At 42.6% G+C, this 18,238-nt stretch overlaps 1 protein-coding gene across 2 annotated transcripts in view; it reads right to left on the minus strand.

The window, feature by feature from the left end:
• Window positions 1-3,532: 3,532 nt before the first annotated feature.
• zranb3 (zinc finger, RAN-binding domain containing 3) overlaps window positions 3,533-18,238 on the minus strand; it is an 80,168-nt gene continuing 65,462 nt past the window's right edge. For both annotated transcript variants that reach the window (XM_073462155.1, XM_073462154.1), the window contains 5 exons: window positions 12,620-12,760; window positions 9,071-9,229; window positions 8,008-8,200; window positions 5,001-5,132; window positions 3,533-4,294 (listed from right to left, as the gene is read on the minus strand). In XM_073462155.1, the coding sequence (XP_073318256.1) occupies window positions 4,196-4,294; window positions 5,001-5,132; window positions 8,008-8,200; window positions 9,071-9,229; window positions 12,620-12,760 (724 nt within the window). In that variant the 3' untranslated portion in view covers window positions 3,533-4,195. The remainder of the gene's footprint in view (window positions 4,295-5,000; window positions 5,133-8,007; window positions 8,201-9,070; window positions 9,230-12,619; window positions 12,761-18,238) is intronic.

Consider the following 18,238-nt stretch of genomic DNA (forward strand, 5'->3'; position numbering starts at 1 on the left):
TTTACCAGCGCACATCCCCTACTACGCGGAATGACATTAGGAAATGGCCAGCCACGGTTTACATGGCACTGTTGTATTGATTTTCTGTTCCTCGCTTCAGCTGCAGTTTCTCTTGGAATATCATTTGCGTGTATGACACTCATCAGGATGGATAAGCCCATTTTAGAAAAACTCCTTCTGTTGCGGCGGTCCTCAAGACACATCTCTATGCAACCAGAGAGGGTGTTTTAATGAGATTAATTAGATCGCTTATGAGTGATGGTCCTCCACCAATTACCTGGGCCATAATACCGTTTTCCTCCACCCAGGGCGTCGCGCTCTGCCGAGCGGTGCCAGCCTTCTGCAAGCGCGGGGCTGCAGCAGGAAATGATTAATCATCTCATCACCATCCCAAGAGATAATATGACAATAAAGACAAAAGCCTCTCATCGGCTGTAGCTGTTTAAAGCCAAGAACCGCTTCCTAAACGCCGACTCCGGAGTTCAATTACACGATACGGGTGCATCCTTTTAGAATACAAGCTTTTTTTGATGTTGTAACACAACACCACAGAGGTCTGACTGGAGGTCCGCTCCTTTTCTATAATGAGGTTCTGCAGTTCACATTCCACCCAATGACAGAAAACCAGAGGTGCTTTGGCAAGACAGAGACGGTGCCGTTCCTGTTTTTCACTCCTGAAGGAGAGCAGCGGGGTACGACCTCCCTCGTGTCTATTTCCTTTTCCTTGCTGAAGGGCAGGGAGGGTCACAGACACAGAGGGATCACAGTGGAGAGTGTGGCAGCCAGGAATCAAACCACAGCAGGATTCAGCCACGGATTGGAGAGCCGGCGGCTGCACGCAGCGTGCCGTGCAGGCTTTTATTGGCCCTTCTCCATCACACCTGTCACACAAGATTGGGTTTGTAGAAGCGCTTCCTTCAGCTGAAAAGGGCCAAAGTAGATTATGGGGGCAGGCGAGGTTGAAATGGAATAACCAATGGAATGGGGCCAAATATAACGCCTTTCTGTCTGAATGCAAATCATGATTGAATTATGAATAATTTGCACAGTTTACTGTCAAGTTTTGCCTGGTTGGAAGAGCAAACATTTTCATGTCACAGACCCCCAAAAAGACACATTCTGCCTCCATCCTGCGGGGAGATAATATTGGAAATGAAACCTACGATGACAACAATCATTCTCATACAAAATGTTAGGCCTGTAATTAGAGAAATTCCTATGGAATTGAGTTACAGTGACATTAATCTATTTCTCAATTTGCTGTGGACCCCCAGGAGTCCTGTGGAGGGCCCCTAGGGGTCCTCTGACCCACATTGAGAAACACTGCTGCAGATCTGACAGTAGCATGTCCAGGAAATGTATTGCTCTTCGAACGATCCTTTCTCCTTTATGTTTGTGATAAGATCGAATCAAAATGTGTTAGTCTAGGGCTGCAACCAATGATTATTGTCACTGTCAATTAATCAATTCGTTTTTGGTCTATAAACTGTCAGAAAATGGTAAAAAAAAAAACAAGCAAAAAAACATTGATTGGTGTTTCCCAAGACCTCAGGATGACGTCCTCATATGTCTTATTTTGTCCACAACCCAAAGATATTCAGTTTACTGTCACAGAGGAGAAGAAACCAGAATATATTCACATTTAAGAAGCTGGAATCTGAAAGTTAAAAAGGTCAAAGTGGGAAGCTCCTCTTTCCCACAGAAAACGCTGCTCCTGAAATGCCTCGTCAGTAGTCCTGCCTTTAATTCTGTGACTTTGTGACATCACACTACATCACCATGTCACACATTTGCGTAATTTATGCCTAGCAGTGAGTTTGGCACGCAAGAATTGGTTAGGAACCTGAAAATGAGCGCAATATGTCTCCTTTAAATTAAAAATCTGATTAATCGATTATCAGAATAGTTGGTGATTAATTTAATAGTTGATAACTAATCGATTTATCATTGCAGCTCCATGTTAGTCCACCTATCTGTGCCTCCTATGTAGTTTTATATCACACCAGACTCCATTAGATTTCTGTTGTACTTGCTGCTGTGGTGTTTTTGCACCTCTCTTTAATTCCACTTGCTTGGATTTTCTTCAGATGGCGCCATTTTTCTTTTCTTTTCCTATTGTCTGTGATTTTCTAACTATATGTAATTATTTCCGCCAGATATTTGCCAGGCTAATTTTGGCCATGTGACGTCCGGAGTGTGCCGTGTTGCTATGAAACCTGTTGAAACGTCTCTGCAGCGGTGGCACCGAGGCAAAGAAGTTGATTGCACTTGATGGTAAAAGTGAGTTTCGCTCCGACGCCGGCTTTAAAGAGAGAGTGGAGGGGAGGGGAAGGGGGGAAGTGTTAGACGGAGAGCAAACATGCAAACCTCTGCGGCCGTCCGTCGCTGTTTGAGTCCATCTTTATTACTGTCATCACCTGTGGAGGTAATGTTTTTCCTCTGGGCTGATAGGTTGTCCAACGCAAACAGTGTCACGCGGCTGCAGCGCTGCTCTTTACCCAGCAGACCCTTTGGGAAGAACACGAGACGTCTTCATCTTGGGCGCTGCCTCATTATGGCTCCATCTGACAAACACACACACCACTTCCTCTCCCTTCCCATGTACACTTCTTCTGTGCCAAACACACACGCTTTATTTGCGTAACGCACAGGAAACACACTCGGCTACACTTTTGCACTATTCCCCTACTCCTTCTCCGGCGCACACACACCACACAAACAGTCACACACCTTTTGGGTGTAATAAAACAGCAGATCAGAGTCATTGGCTGCTGACAGGGACTGACTCTGAAACCTGCTGTTGTTGGAAGGCTGCCTGGGAGATGTTCATTACTCACAAAGCTTGTCGGTTTGGACAGGAGAGGAACAACGGTCTTATTAAGTGGAGACCTGGAGCAGCCGTAGGGGAAATACACACACACCCACACGCGCACCCACATGGGCTCGGAGAAAGTTTGAAGCCGTGGCTTCGACCGGGCGCTCTGATAGGCTGAGAGAAGTTGGGGCTGCCAGAAAAATGTAAAACTTTTCCAGCGACGGTTGGAATTTGCTGAGTTTGGAGTTTGACGTGGCTGACAGACAAGACAAATCGTGACATGGCGACACTTGCGACGTCAAACCGCCAGGCGTCAGCGCCGAGAGAGGAAGTCAAATTCTGCTGCGGAGGAATGTGACGGCCTCGTTTTCACAGGAGCCTGCTGGTATTGATTGGAGTTTCTGATGTCTGTCTGGCTCATTGTATAACTCTCACAAGAAGAGATTCAATATTCCCGACATTGCTGAACCTGAAGCCTTGTTTCCATAGTAACTCTGCTCTCCGTCTCTCTAAACATAGCCCTCCTGACTGACTTTAGCCCCGCTCAGATCATCAAGCACAGCTGAAGAGGAGGTAGATGCGTGGACATGGACAATAATGTTCCTGACTTGAGGCGATGAAACGATTTGCTGGCTTGTCAGAACAGCCAACGTCTTGGTGTATTTACAGTCCGAGCCGTGGTTAAAGCACCGGAGGAACAGAAGAAGACAACATGAATACAAGATGAAAATAGGCTTTTATTTCACTGGAGAGCGTTAATACATCTTACAAAATGGAAGATTTACATGGCGCCACTTGTTGAGGGCGCCAACGAGGACACTTGCGTGTTCTGCCGTGGAGTTTTTAATCACAAAGCCCCCGATTCATCTCTCACCTGCTACTTTTCACCAAGTTTGCACAATCCTAAAATAGCAGCATCTCTCTAAACAACCTGCTCCATTTCAGCCTCGAGCAAAAGGGGGCCGTCATAAATCAAAACTACCGCACTTGTGACGGTTCGGGGACGCGAGAGGAGATGGCTGAATTTGCATTTGATGCAGTCTTATGTGTGTGTGTTTTTTTTTAAAGTAAATCTCCACAGCTACAAGCAACAGGACACCACTGATTTAATCGTGAGGTAGAGGTAGATCTTTAAGTGATGTGAAGGGAACGCGGCCTTTTGAAAGGCACTGCTGATGCTTTAAAGGGGCAGTATGTAGTTTTGGAGAAGAAATGAATTGTTTAGTCTTCCCCAAAACTACATAGCGCTCCTTTAACGTGAGTTTTGTCTGTGAATAATCATGATGCGTCTTCATCCACGCTGTCACAAATCAGATCAGCGAGGATTCAATTTGATTCAGGAAATTCAAGCACCAGTATAACCCTTGCTAAACCTCCGTTTCATTTCCTGATGAAGAACCTGCTGATGTCTGACGCAACCTTGGAGGCTGCGGCGCTCTTCCTCATCTGGCTCCGTTCTTTGGCTTGCTGAGCCGTCCTCTGCGGAGAGAAAAATGAGAGCATGATGTAAGAGTTAAATCTGCAGTCTGCGCCGAAAGAGAGAGAAAAAAAAAGTGCGATCAATATATTGAGCATCTCTAGATTAAAGTGTCTGAACGGTGGCATAAACAGCGAGAGGATCCCCTTATCGGAACGCCGCAGTTCTCCACATCAGTTTAGATACGTCAAAATATGAAGCGTCTCCTTCCAAACTGACACCCACTCTGACAAAAATGCTTTCTGGCGTGAAAGTAAAGCACATTTTAGCTGACAATGAAAGCTCTATTTTATTTTGAAACCTCTGCTCTGTTTTTCAGATTGGAATTGTCTGTGATTATGAAATATTGACTGAAGACGCTCATGAAGAAAATGTTCCCAAGACAGATGTATAGCTTTTTGCAACAAATGCTATATATCAATATGTCATACAGCCACATCATGTGATGATATTACAGGCAATATATAGCTTTGTGAGGGATGGTACGACTTTTGATCAATGTGTTTGACCATGTATCACATTACTGTCACCACATGTGATCCTCAACATGAAGGATGAGGCTTTCTCTTTATATGGGGATAAAGGAGAGGTCCATCCACTGTGCACCTTAAATGTTAGACAAATTGCTTTTGCCCCTTAAGCCCTTTGGCTCTAAAAGCCGGTGCTGCGGTTGTTACGGGTGCAGCGATGCGGAGTGTTTGCACGTACGGCCTTGTGGCAGACGGTGCAGAGCGTCTGAAGGTTGTCCAGAGAGCACTGTCCTCCTCCGCTGTAGACTGGCCGAATGTGGTCGACCTGCCAGAAATCCCCTTCGACCGGAGCGCGGATCATCTCGTTCAGCTGGAAACACACACAGAAAGAAAAAGCGAGCGTCTCAGTACACTGACTACCCTTGGATGCTCTCTCATACCGCTCTAAATTGCCAAAAACAAGCTGTGATTGCGCCTCCCTCCCAAACCATCCATCTATGCTCAAGTTAATTTTTTCAACTGATGTGATGTCTTTAGCAAAGCTCAGTCTTCTTCTCCGAGAGCTAAAGTGACCTGAATTGTTATTTTACGGCACACACACACACACACACACACAAACACACACAGACACACACAAGATCATTCATATTAAACAAATCTCTGCACCGCGGGGGCACTTCTGCAATGCGCTCCACAATAAAAGAAGATAAAAACAAATAAGTCTCAAGGACTGCACATGACAGTGAGGCACATAAATGGCAGAAATCTACAAGAGGAAATAATGAAAGAAAAGTACAGGAAACGGCCTCTGATAAAGGTTTAAAGTGCTGAGATTAATGTAAGAATCAAACTGATGCCTCAGGTACAGCCATGTAATCCACCAAAATGTTGCTGGCCTACATAATGTGCAGCTGTAGGGAAACGTAATGATTGAGTACATGTTAATCTGCCGAACAAAGAAATGAGGTTACATAAACCACAGGGAATAACATGCTACAGTAGGATACACACGTCTTTAAGCTCTTAACGGCTTTTAAGAATTATATATATATATATATATATATATATATATATATATATATATATATATATATATATATATATATACATATATATATATGTATATATATATATATATATATATATATATATATATGTGTATAGAAACACCATGCGAGAGGTTTTCCTGTGAAGATGATGCTTCTAATCTAATCTAGTGAATAAGATTGATCAACATTTAAAGGGGCAATATGTAAGAAATGACAACACAATGTGAAGAAATAATAGTTTTGACGTTATGATCTCTGTATTGTGCTGCAGAGATATCCACTGAAGTTAGCATGCTAACCAGCTAGCCCCGCCCCGTCCCAGTCCACACATCCTGTTCTAGCGGTGTAAGCATCAACAATCCCCTGGTCCTCGAGCTCCCAGTCCGGACCGCTAAATGAGCTAACTAGCTAAGTTAGCAGCAGTTAGCAGTTACTCTGGTGATATGCTGCCCCCTATTTGTTTTGAGTTTTGAGTATGAGTTTGACAGGTGGACAATTCTTACATATAAAGTTGCTAGCACTCTTACTTTACCTAAACCTTGTGGCCTTGTGCTATGTACTACAAAGTGTTAGCATTTTAGCATACTAAGATTTGATTCAATTTCATTTAATGTAAATAAAGTATGTAGAATGACCTGCACACACTATAGCATTTATAGCCAAAGCTAATTTGCAATGCCCGTCGCTACCCTCGTTACCTGCTAAACGTTAGCATATTAACATTGCTATTGTGCTCATGTTAGCATACTAAAAATGTTTAACCAATATAGTGCACATGGTAAACTTCAGTACATAAACATTTTAGCACGGTGATATAAGCTAGCTTAAAGCAGCACTGTGTCTAAATACAGCTTAACAGAGGTTTTTACAGCAGCATATTATTGAGCTCCAGTGGAGCAGTGAGGAAACAGTGGGAACAAAATGACTTGGAAACTGGGCCAGTATGTTGCCTGCTGGTGCGGATCTGAACAAAATGTTTTGTTTTACACTGACAAGAAATAGAAAACAGATGAAAAGAGGGCAAAAGAAGAAAAGAAAGAAATACAGACCAACAGAGAGAATACCGGGCGAGCGAGTTGGAGAGCAAAATGTGAGTGCGAGAATTGGAAACAGAAAGAAAAAGCCTGATGGGAAGAATTCGAGGCTAAAACTCCATTTTCCTGCTTTGAGTGCTACTCTGTCGACATTAAGGCAGCGAGCTGGAATTGATCCCAACAGATTTAAAGAACAGGCCTGCTCACAGGGGCAGAGTTCACCTCTCACACACACACTCACACACACACACTCACACTCTCCAGTCAATTGAACCTGCTTTTGTGCCAAAACCATGCACCTTGCTACACCAGGCCTCCACTACTACACACTTACACACACCACAATTCTGCTCCGAGCACAGAAAATCCACACACACACACCAAAATACCAATACACACATGGCCAAATTCTGTTCCACACATACTCGCACACACCGAAACACCCCAAGGTACACATCAAGACCCATCTATACATGTACACACACCAGGAAACAAACACACACACACCAGAACCCCCAGTATGAACCAAAGAATGAGCCTATAATCTCAAGGCTCCTCAACCACTGCGGCGTCTTATCGTGTGGCTGAGTTTGTTTCCTCTAAAGCTCGGTGCATCGATCGGCGCTGATGCTGCTGCCGGCGGCACTGGGAAGAGAGGCGAATGTGTGTGTTTGTGTGTGTGTGTGTGCGTGAGCTGGAGGGAGTGGGGGGGGGCTGGCTTTGCAGGATAACAGACAACCAAATCAAACAGGCTTACTGGTCGAGGCCTGGCACTGGGAAAAAAAATCAATGGGCCCAGCAATCCATTTACTGGGAGCTGGCCCCCTGGAGTGCAGATCAACCTGTGTGTGTGTGTGTGTGTGAGAGTGTGTGTGCGCATTTGTGCGTAGGTGGGTAGGATGGAGAATACAGGGTGCTTTTATTTTTGCACTTACACAGACAAAAAATGGCTTTCCTTGTCAGTTACTTAGCTCACATCAGGAGACGACTAAGATGATGTGTATATTGTAGTTTTTATGTTCCGGTATAAGGTTGTTGTTGTTCCTTCAACCTTATTAGAATGTTAGCATGCTAGCACGCTAACCTAAGGTGGTGAAATAGAAAGATATGTTTGTATGTGGCTTCCACTAAAATACCCATTAGAAAAATGATTGCTTTCTACCTGTTTGAGAGACAGCTGGGCGAGCCAAGTGTTCTCCAGCATCTCCTTTCGCTCGGAGGGCGGGGCGTCGCGGACCTTCAGGAACAGGTCGTGGGCGTGGAGGCCGCAATGCTGACAGATGCCTTGCTCTGCCTCCATCACCCGCGAGCGCATGTACATCCGGCTGGAGCGCAGCTGAAACTCATCCTGACACCTAGGGGTGGAGAAACATAACTAATCTTTCCCACCTTTACGTTTACAACACCAACAGCTGAAATCCTTCATTCCAAACAGTCATATTCATATTTATTCCACTGTAGTTGATTCTGCTGAAAGGAGACATTGTATGTAGATAATAACATAACACCCAGGTATACAGCAGGGAAGTCTCTCACCTTGGCTGATTGACCTGAGGCAGCCCTTGAAAACCACTTGAGGAAATTGAATTTCCACTTTAAATGAGTAGCAGATATAAAGGGATACATAGACACATTTTTCCACTTAAAAGAATTCAGTTGACGGTCTCATTCAGAGTGACCAGAGGAGAGAGTGAAGCTTCCTTCTCAGGGACAGCGAGACATTGAAGAGTGACAGGAAAGGGTGGGGAAAAGGACTGTAACGACTATAAGACTTCCAGTCTGATCTGAGAAAGGCAATCTATTTTAGTCATCAGAAAACATTATTCTTTCCACAATGCAGCAAGGTCAAGTCAACATCACACTGTTGCATTTTTAGATTTGTTTTGCACAAGAACTCTTAAAGCTCGGAGTATAATTGAATTTTTTTATGTGCCAGATGGATGAGCTTTGGCACAGAAGACAATCGCTGCTGGAAAGTTTAAGTCAATCACACACAAACTGTTTGGAAAGTTAATTTATATGCTTTTCTTTGATTGGCACCTTAAAAAAGACTGCTTGGATTGTACCGTCGTCGTGAATCCCCCCCATCTGCTGCTAATGCTAAGATTTACATGCATCTGCTGTTTGACACAAGTCTGCTCCACACTTCAACCTGGAAATGTTCAATATATCCCCTTCGATGATTCATGTGTACGTAAAGCTGTGTATATTTAGTGTCACTCTACCTGTGGCTGCAGAATCGAGTGTCCCAGGCCCCGCCGGTGGTTGGGCAGGCCTGATGACAGGACAGACACAGAGGGACGCCGTCACTGTCCACTGCCTGCAGGAAGCCGGACTCTGGTGCTGGCTGCTCCTCTACTATTTCACAGGAGTCCTTGTCCTGCCTGCAGAGACACATAGAGCAAGAAATGTGTGTTTGGCTGCTTGTGTTTATCTTGAGGTGCATTATGGGAAAATGTAGAATCCAATGTTTTTTAATCTTAACTTGTCTAACTACGTAATAAAGGTTAGAATATCTCAGACTTTGCTGCTTCTACTTTGACCTTAAAAGAAAAAATCAGTCTCTTGCAAGTCTGCCTTCTTTAATTAAGTACAATAATAGTGATAAAAAGTGCTGAAGGGCCCCTTTAAAAAGACAAACTCAGAGCAGCAGGGCCGTTAGTGTGGCACGACTGATAACATTAATGTTGCGGAAATGTACAATATCCAGAATTTATCAAGTTAGTAGTGGAAACAGAGGCAGTATAGAGGATGTATTGAGTTTGTGTTGACAGAAACAACATCTACAAGTGAAAAAATGAAAAAAAAAAAAAAAAAAAGGAAACAGGAAAATTCACACATAAATGAAATATTTGAATCTCTATTTGGGATTTTATGATAGCTCTGTGTAGTGAAATAAATTGTATAAATGTGAACTTAGCAGCAGATCAAAGGCCGGGAAAATACTTGAATGTAGTGTCGGGAAATGACAAGATCCAGTATTCAGAACTGTTTTCAATGTCACAGGATATGGTGGATAAAATGCAGCCAATGCAGCTAAATAAATGGATTCCATCTGTGTATGCAATCTATTCTCTCCATCTTTTTGATTCTGGCAGCGCGGCTGCTGCAGATTTTTTAGCCCTTTGTGCAGTAAACTTGAAAGAGACGTTACCTTGACCAGCGCGATAGACTTCAATCTGCAAACCAGCGGCACCATTTAATGTAGAGCTAATTTCTAAACACAATTCGATGTATATTCATCCAATAAAAAATAAAAAAATATCATGGTTTGCTCCGTGAGCTGTTGTCCATCAACTCCGCAGAGAGCAGAGGTGATGGACATATGGCTGGTGTGTGTGTGTGGGAAAAGTCTACATACTGTGTGTATAGACACGGTGGTGATGTATCCCCTTGTACAAGTATGTGTATGTGCATGCCTGTCCTTTTGGCAGAGGACAGCGGGTTTTGGGCATTTGCCATGTTGTCCCAGCAGGGTGTTAGAGCCACGTTGGAGGGGACAGATGGACTAAATTCTCTTTCCCCATGGTTTACAATTCAGACCGACAGAGAGAGGAACAAAGAGCCAGAGAGACAGAGCACTACAGAGAGAGATTTAATCATTGAAATGGAGAAGAAAAAAAAAAACCCTCTAAAAAGGAACCTTGCTGCTTCAAAGTTGAGAAGATACCAAAAATTGGAAGTACCAAGAGACAAATGCTGTGCCAGCAACATCTAGTGGATGAAAGAGAGACAGAAATAGACGTTTTACTGGTGTGCCCAAACTGAGTATGGTGAAAACATGGTACTTGGTAGGAAAAAAATTAAATATCAACCTAGAAATACTTGGTTTGCTAGCAACTGTAAGTGTCGAGTGCTTGATCAAATCAAATAATTCAAACAGCTATTGAAGAGTGTATTTGTGTTGCAATCATACTATCAACATGTTTTCATTAATTATTGTATGTGCTTTACGTTTAGCTTCAAAGCAATTTAAATTCATATATGCACAAAGGAAGCGAGCAAGTTGGCAGCTCTACGTTGCAGCATGAGGTAACTCTCAGAAAACTCATACTTCAAACCCCAGAAATCACGCAACATGCCTTCAGCAAACGGCACACAGCCTGCTAATGTTTACCGCCGAGCTGATCTCTGATGCTTCATAGCAAAGGAAACCAAAGGCACAAGCGAGGAAAAAAGATCTGACGCTGGTGAGTCCAGCTGTCAATCCGTGGAGTGCCTGTTCACTGATAATCAGGAGGCTGATGCTATGTTACAATTTTTTAATTGGTCGCTTCCTGTGGACAACAAGGCGACCACACCAGACAGTGGAAAAATCCAGTACATCTCAGCTATAACATTAATAATATTACAGCAAACAGCTGTGATTGTCACATGGCAGCATTTTCTAGGGCTGGGTATCACACATCGACACAATTGATCAGGACATTGATACAGATACATTTAAAACACTGTTTAAAGAAAGCTGTGGTTTCACTAAACAAGTTAACTTATGCTAATCATCTTTTTGAGAAAATTATTGTCTTGCTACATTATCAAACTATCTTTTAGCGTCCTTACTATGCTGGCAATGAGCACATTAGCTACACAGCAATGTTAGCCATTGCTAAACATTTTAGTCATTTGCTAAACAAAAAACATGCATTTGCTAAGTATTTCTGGGAGAAAAGTCTTGCCACATGATCAAATAATGTATTTTTAATGTCCTTACTATGCTGGCTGTTAGCATATACGCTAGAGAGCAATGCTAGCCTTTGCGCAGCATTTTAGGTTTTGCTAATCACATTTTAGAGAAACTTTAGTCTTCGGCCGGACAAAAAAAGCTAGCTTTTGCTAGGCAGGAGTAAATTATAGTCTTCTCACATTATCAAATTATCTTTTAAATGTCCTTAATATGCTGGCTATTAGCAAATTAGCTACAGATCAATATTAGGCTTTGCTAAACATTTTTTGGAGTAAAATATAGCCTGAACAAGCTAACTTATGCTAATCAGCTTTCTGATAAAATCATTGTCTTGCCACCACACAAGCTGTTAATGCAAGGGCTTTAGTTGGTGGGCAATGTTAGCTTCTGCTAAACATTTTAGCTTTTGCAGAACACTTTCTAGAGACCAAGCTAGCTTTCACTTGGCATTTTTTGGAGAAAATTATAGTCTTGCCAGTATATCAAAACATCTTTTCATGTCCTTAAGACACTCCATAGACTTCCATAGGCATTTGTATGTAACACCAGTTGCTGTGTAGATGCAAGAAAGAGTGTGTGTTTGCTGCTGGTTTCCATAGTGATTCTCCCTCCTGGGGTGAGCTGGCCGTTGCATCTCACCCAGTAGATTGTATTATGGTCTATATTTACTGTACTAACACACTCAGCGGGCCTTTGTGCCTCTCCCACAAGGCAAATACGGATCTCCATGGAGACAGCTGAGGGAAGGAAAATGAAAATACACCAAATCCCAAAGAGGAAGCCGCGTGATGACACAAACCGCCCTCATGAACAGAGCATGAAACCTCATCTTTAAAAACCACAAACACGACTGGACATGATCTGTTATACCTTAATACTGTCGGTGATGATTTTACATGTGTGACTAAGCAAACAGATTATATAGCAAGTGCATAATATCAGCTACATCCAGAGCTAATTTTGATATTCAAGACTCTGTTGCGTAAAACTCTCAGTCTAGAGGATATTATTTCAGACTTTTACAGACCTGAGGACAGCTTGACCTCTCCTGCCCTCAACATCCACCCACATATCTGTCCCTTCAACCTACCTCTCTGAAGCAGGTGGTGTTAGTGCAGCGGCAGACTTCCTCCTCGAGAAGAAGTTTTCCTTGGTGACCAGTCGCACGCTGCCTCCCTCTTGCTGGGCCTTGCTCAGGGAGGCCTGGGCCACCTCGTCTTTGCCGAGGTACCTGTGAAAAATGGGATAAACGGGGCTGTGAAGGACCGGAGGACTTGTTATATAACCGGAGAGCCTGATGAAGAGAGCTGATTCACATGTAGAGCATGGGGGAGTAGGTGCAAGAAGATAGATTCACAAACTCTCTCTGGACAGCATTAGTAGCAGGTAAGATGGGAAATTTGATGTTGCTCGAGCGTATCTGTAATCTTAGTCATCTGGTCGAGACTGCGGTAATCCTGGGACTCACCCACATGAATGTAACACACACCATCACCCACAGAACTGGCAAACTCTACAAACTGCCTCAGTGCAGTGCCAGATGCGCGTTTATATTTTTCTTGGCACCAAACTGTGCTTAAATGCACAAATCCTTACTTTCATTTATTTTTGATTCTATTTGTGTGCTTATATTCTGTTTGTCCTCTTCCCCTGCTGAATCCTATTACAGTTGCTGCTGCAGCAATCTAATTTCCCCACAGGGATCGTCAATCATCTAATCTAATCCATCTGCACTGCCACTGGTTTTTATGGCCCTTGTAATACAGACGCTAGGTGTGCGAGTCGAAAGATTGCGTGAAACACTACATGTCAATCTGGTCTGGATTAAAATGACCCCGGGATGTCAGAGTTGACATGAAGTAAAGGTGAGGAGGAGTCAGAGGGGGGGAAAAAATCACTGACTTGTTTGTTCTGGTGGAAGAAAATTGCTGAGGTCTTGAGAGAAAAGTGACCAATCAACAGATCTCTCCAGGTAACATAAAGGCTTTCAACAGAGGGATGATATAACACTCTAATGGTCCCCATAGAGCAATTATCCTTTCTCTGTCCTCCTCTACAAGAGGGTCAGAGGCCAAACTTCGCTAGTAAACACCGGTCTTGCAGCCGGTAGAGCCTCATTGTCTTGCTCAGAGACACCATGGCAGAGTGGATATTATCTTATTCTGGGAAGCAAACCAGCCACTACTTCACCAACCAGCTACATACAAATACAGCAAAGGACCATTTTAGTTTTAAGAGATGGAGAAATTGTTAAAGACAGGACTGTCAAAGCTACATATCCACAACAGATCTAACAGGTCGTGTTGGGAATTTTAAGTGCGGAAATCGACTGACCACATACATCTACATATTTTTCATTTTAAAAGAAGACACTTGTGTATGCTGAATCTTGTCCTCCGAACCATTTGTGATGTCACAGATCCTGCTCCTCTTAAATTCAGCTTTTCAATGAGCACAGAGACGATTTACTCTTCGAGCAGACGAATGTGAAACGGCCTTCTAGTGTGCACATCGTTCCACGCAGTGAAACAAAAACATTTTAACTCTAGTAACAAGAAGGAAAACACATTTTTGACTTTAAATAAATAGGACTATTTCTTCACACTGAGTCAAGGTGACATAGCATCTTTGCTCCGCACCCACAGAAAAGGTTTCTGTTTTATTGAGCACAAATAGATTCATTAGTGGCAATCAGTGAAAAGCTGCTCCGACAAAGTTACAAAAATGTAGGAACCAGTACTTAAATGGACCAATTAATTACTAAGGGAGCAGATGATGAGAAAAAAGATTTTAAAGTAGTGAAAAGCAAACTGGCAGCTTTAAAAAGTGGGGGCTACGCAGAAGAAATAGATGTAGAGACAGCAGGCGACAACTGTGTGATAAGGCTGTTTCCCCGACAACTCAGGTGATGAAGCTGTCCGCTAATTGTTATGTAGGATGTTGCTTTTCAATAACATTTGTTCTGACAGCTTTGTCAATTCTTAAACTATTTTGAACTTGATGAAACTTCACTGCTGGCAGACAAACTGTAGCGCCGCCGCCTTTGAAATCAAATCGATAACTGGAACGGCTCCTAGAAACTATAAGACTTGTAGACAAATGAGATCTATTTAACTAACTACGCAGTGAAAGACGCAAAGATCAAACATGCCCGTGGTTATATGTAGAACTATTTTGCCTTTTTAAATGTTAAAACCAGTTTACATTTTCCTGAACGAAACAGAATTTGATGTTTCTGCCAGAAAATATATATAAATTGTCCTCAGGGGTGTGTGCCACCTGTACTCTGTCAGTGAATGGACTATCAAAGGCTTGTCGTCCTTTCATAGAAAAACAAATGTAAATATGAATGGGTTATTTAATTCTTCCTGAACGGCGACATGATGCGTTTCCATCCTGACTGCACTCTTTCCCTGATTGCTAATAAAAACACCAGCCTCCATGAAACACCCTGCTATTTAAACGGGTAGGTGTTGCCACTGTTAAACCACGCTTTTAGTATCTCCACTCAGGCCTGCGGGCTATATGCAGGGACATTTTCATGCATTTCAACCACCTCCATCTGGACAGAATACTTCCTTTGGGAGAGAGATGGAAAGAAAAAAAATAAATAAAGGAAAGATGGATGACAGGAGGCAGAAAGTGGAGGAGGGAGACACATCAAAGAGGAGAAGTTTCTGTTGGAGCTGAGGGGAGATGAGGAAGAAGGTAAGTCTCCATCAAACACACGAGCTTCCTTTGCTTCAAACAGTCCCAGCACAGAGGCTGGATGAAACGAGATACCTTACACTAAACTGGAGTCCAACTGCGCTTCTGGGAGAGAGTGGATGTATGTTTTTGCATTTATGCAGCTCGGTTCTTGGACAGTAATTCTGTACGCTAAGGCGACTGTCGCTACTTCCTTAATGCACTGCTTTTTGCATTACATGTTTCTCACCACTGGTGGCACTACAGAGCAATGTTTACACAAGTGGATCGCTCTGCTGTTTATATCGTGCGAAATACAATAACATTTCATGCTATTTCACTGACTGACTGTTGGTGGCGGGAACAGCCCAAGGAATGCAGCAGAAAAATAAGCTAGCAAACACGCAATATGCATGATTTGGTAATCTTGAATTCATACTCCCAAACAATTAGGTGCAGCATATCACCAGAGTACCTGCTTACTGCTGCTAACTGGATTCTTTTTATACATCCATGACTGTAGATACCATTAGCTCGTTAGCTCAGTTAGCTGTGCAGTTAACCGGACTACCAGCGGAGTGTTGGTGTTTACACCGCTAGCACAGGAGCTGTGGACCGCTGGCAGAAAGAGGTTTTCAGGCCTGGGGCTAGCTGGTTAGCATGCTAACTTCAGTAGATATCTCTGCAACACAATACTTAGACATATTTGAGAAAACATAAAAACTATTATTTCTTCACATTGTGTTGATAATTGTAGTTATTGTATTTATTTATTTATGGCTGCCTGGCTTTGTCAAAAGGTAACAAATTCTAACAACCAGACCTCCAAAAGTCTCTATTCGACATGCTGTATCTTATTTTTTTAAACTGAACAAAATCCAAAGTATAAAAATGACAATTTTTTTGTACAGGAGCTTATGTAACGGACTATTTCTTGGACGAGAGCAGTAAGTTCCTAAAGTCTGTGCTGGTTGCTTGGTAACTGGTTGGCTGCTGGCGGTAGCTTCATATTTACTGTACAGACATCACAGTGGTTTCCACTTTTTTCATTTGAAAAAGTGTATTTCAGCGATGCCTTTAAGACAGCTTTCCTCAGTTTTGACAGCTACAGTAAATGTAAACATGTTTCACAGGTTGCAGCGGCTCTTACAGCACTTAGCTGTGTTTTTCTTGGTTATGTGGACATGCTTTCGTGCTGGTAGCCATTTGATGCACACAGCTTCAGGAGCACTGTGGTGGCAGCGGGTTGTTGACAGTGTACCTGCGGAGCTGCAGAGCCGCAGACAGCAGTCTGGCTCCACACAGGCCGGCCTACGGTTCAGCTCAGGGGCCAGGGCCTGCTCAGCTGTGTGAAATCAAACTAACAAGCCGATGCTCCGGTCTGGTTCAGCAGAAGTTGCTATGATTGATTGCTGGTATCCCCCGCTGGTCTCAGTGATACAAGGCTGGTACAGCAAAAGTCTACATACACAGCATTGGTCCAACCGAAGAGAAAGATGGAGCTACAAATTCCTAGTTTTATATGTATGTTTAACTATTAGCCTGAAAGATGTTAAATGATTAACTCCGCCATGGAAGTTATGTTTTCATCTGTGTCCATTTGTTTGTTTGTTGGTTTGTTGGATTACAAAAAAACTACTGAACGGATTTCCACTAAACTTGGATGGAGGACAGGCCTCAGCCGAGAATAGACCCCATTAACTTTTGGTGCAGATCTATATAAAAAGGGACAGATCCAGGAATGTGTTCTCATGTTCTGTAATATTGTGGGTGTTGGGTCATCATTTGAAATTTTCATGGCAGGGACCTTGGTGAAAAAAGATCAGGTGTATTCATTTGGCTGGTATTAAAGGGGACTTTTGGGTCTGCTCTCTACTGGGTGCCATTCTACTTATGTATTTTAAATCTCTGTATGATGATGATGATGATGATGATGATGATAAACATGTTGTATTTACAGCTGTAACCATTAAGATTTCAGTCCTTGTTGATTTGGTGACACCTGTAGCCATATGAATCCTGTGAGGCAGTTACACACTGTGACACACAAGCAGTGTCTAATGAGCGACCCTGACGTGTTGCGTGATGGGAAGTGTAAAATCATTTTTTTTTTGCAGTATTTCAATCAAATTTGTCTCTTACGAGTGCTCAAACTTTATGCGAGTGCAATCTAAAACTGCTGGATTAACTTGAGCGTAAGCTGCAATGAGAACATGATGTCTTCAGTTCTCTTTACTTATCTGTTTTCCGTCGTTTCAGATACTGTATATGTACTACAGTATATGATTTCAGAAATAATGATATTATGCGGATGTTGAGAAATGCAATTTTATCCACACATTACCATCAAGAGTTGTTCAGTGCAATGTGATTGTTTTTTTTTCCTTCTAGCAATCTAGGCAAATAATATCCTCCATTGATTTTGTGTACGACTGCTGTGTAGCTAAAAAGTATCTTTCTCCATCCAATTCAATTAAACCGGTGCTCACCTGTGCATTTTCATTTTAAGTAACCTATCTTATTTTGAATATCTTGAATGCTGCAGTGCTCAGTTATGGTTGGCTGGATAAAGTATTGCATTGAGAAGACGTTATAACAAACCTTTGCCTGGACAATAGTTAAAGGGGCACTACGTAGTTTTGGAAGTGAATCATACTAACCTCTCCTCCCGTTTCTTAGTAACCAATGAAATTAGACACCCACAAAAGAAAAAATTAATGTATATATACCTGAAAAAAATGTCTTCACATTCTTACTTTATAACAATGTTGTATTATAGAAGCAATACTCCATTTATAGCCATCGTTGGCAGTCATTTCAGCAATAAGATGTACTTAGGCAGGATGCAAACTGGATTTAAATCCTCCTAATTCTTCTAAAATCACTGTAAATCACCATGAGTGGCTTATGACGAAAATACCCACGGTGTTGGAAACCCAGGCAAAGTGCATTAAGTTTCAAGTAGTTGAAAACCGAGCGTCTCAGTGCTGCGAAGGTGAGCCGCGATCTCCCCGCTGAGCCG

This window comes from Pagrus major, chromosome 24 (assembly GCF_040436345.1).
Source record: "Pagrus major chromosome 24, Pma_NU_1.0".
NCBI classification, from domain to species: Eukaryota; Metazoa; Chordata; class Actinopteri; order Spariformes; family Sparidae; genus Pagrus; species Pagrus major.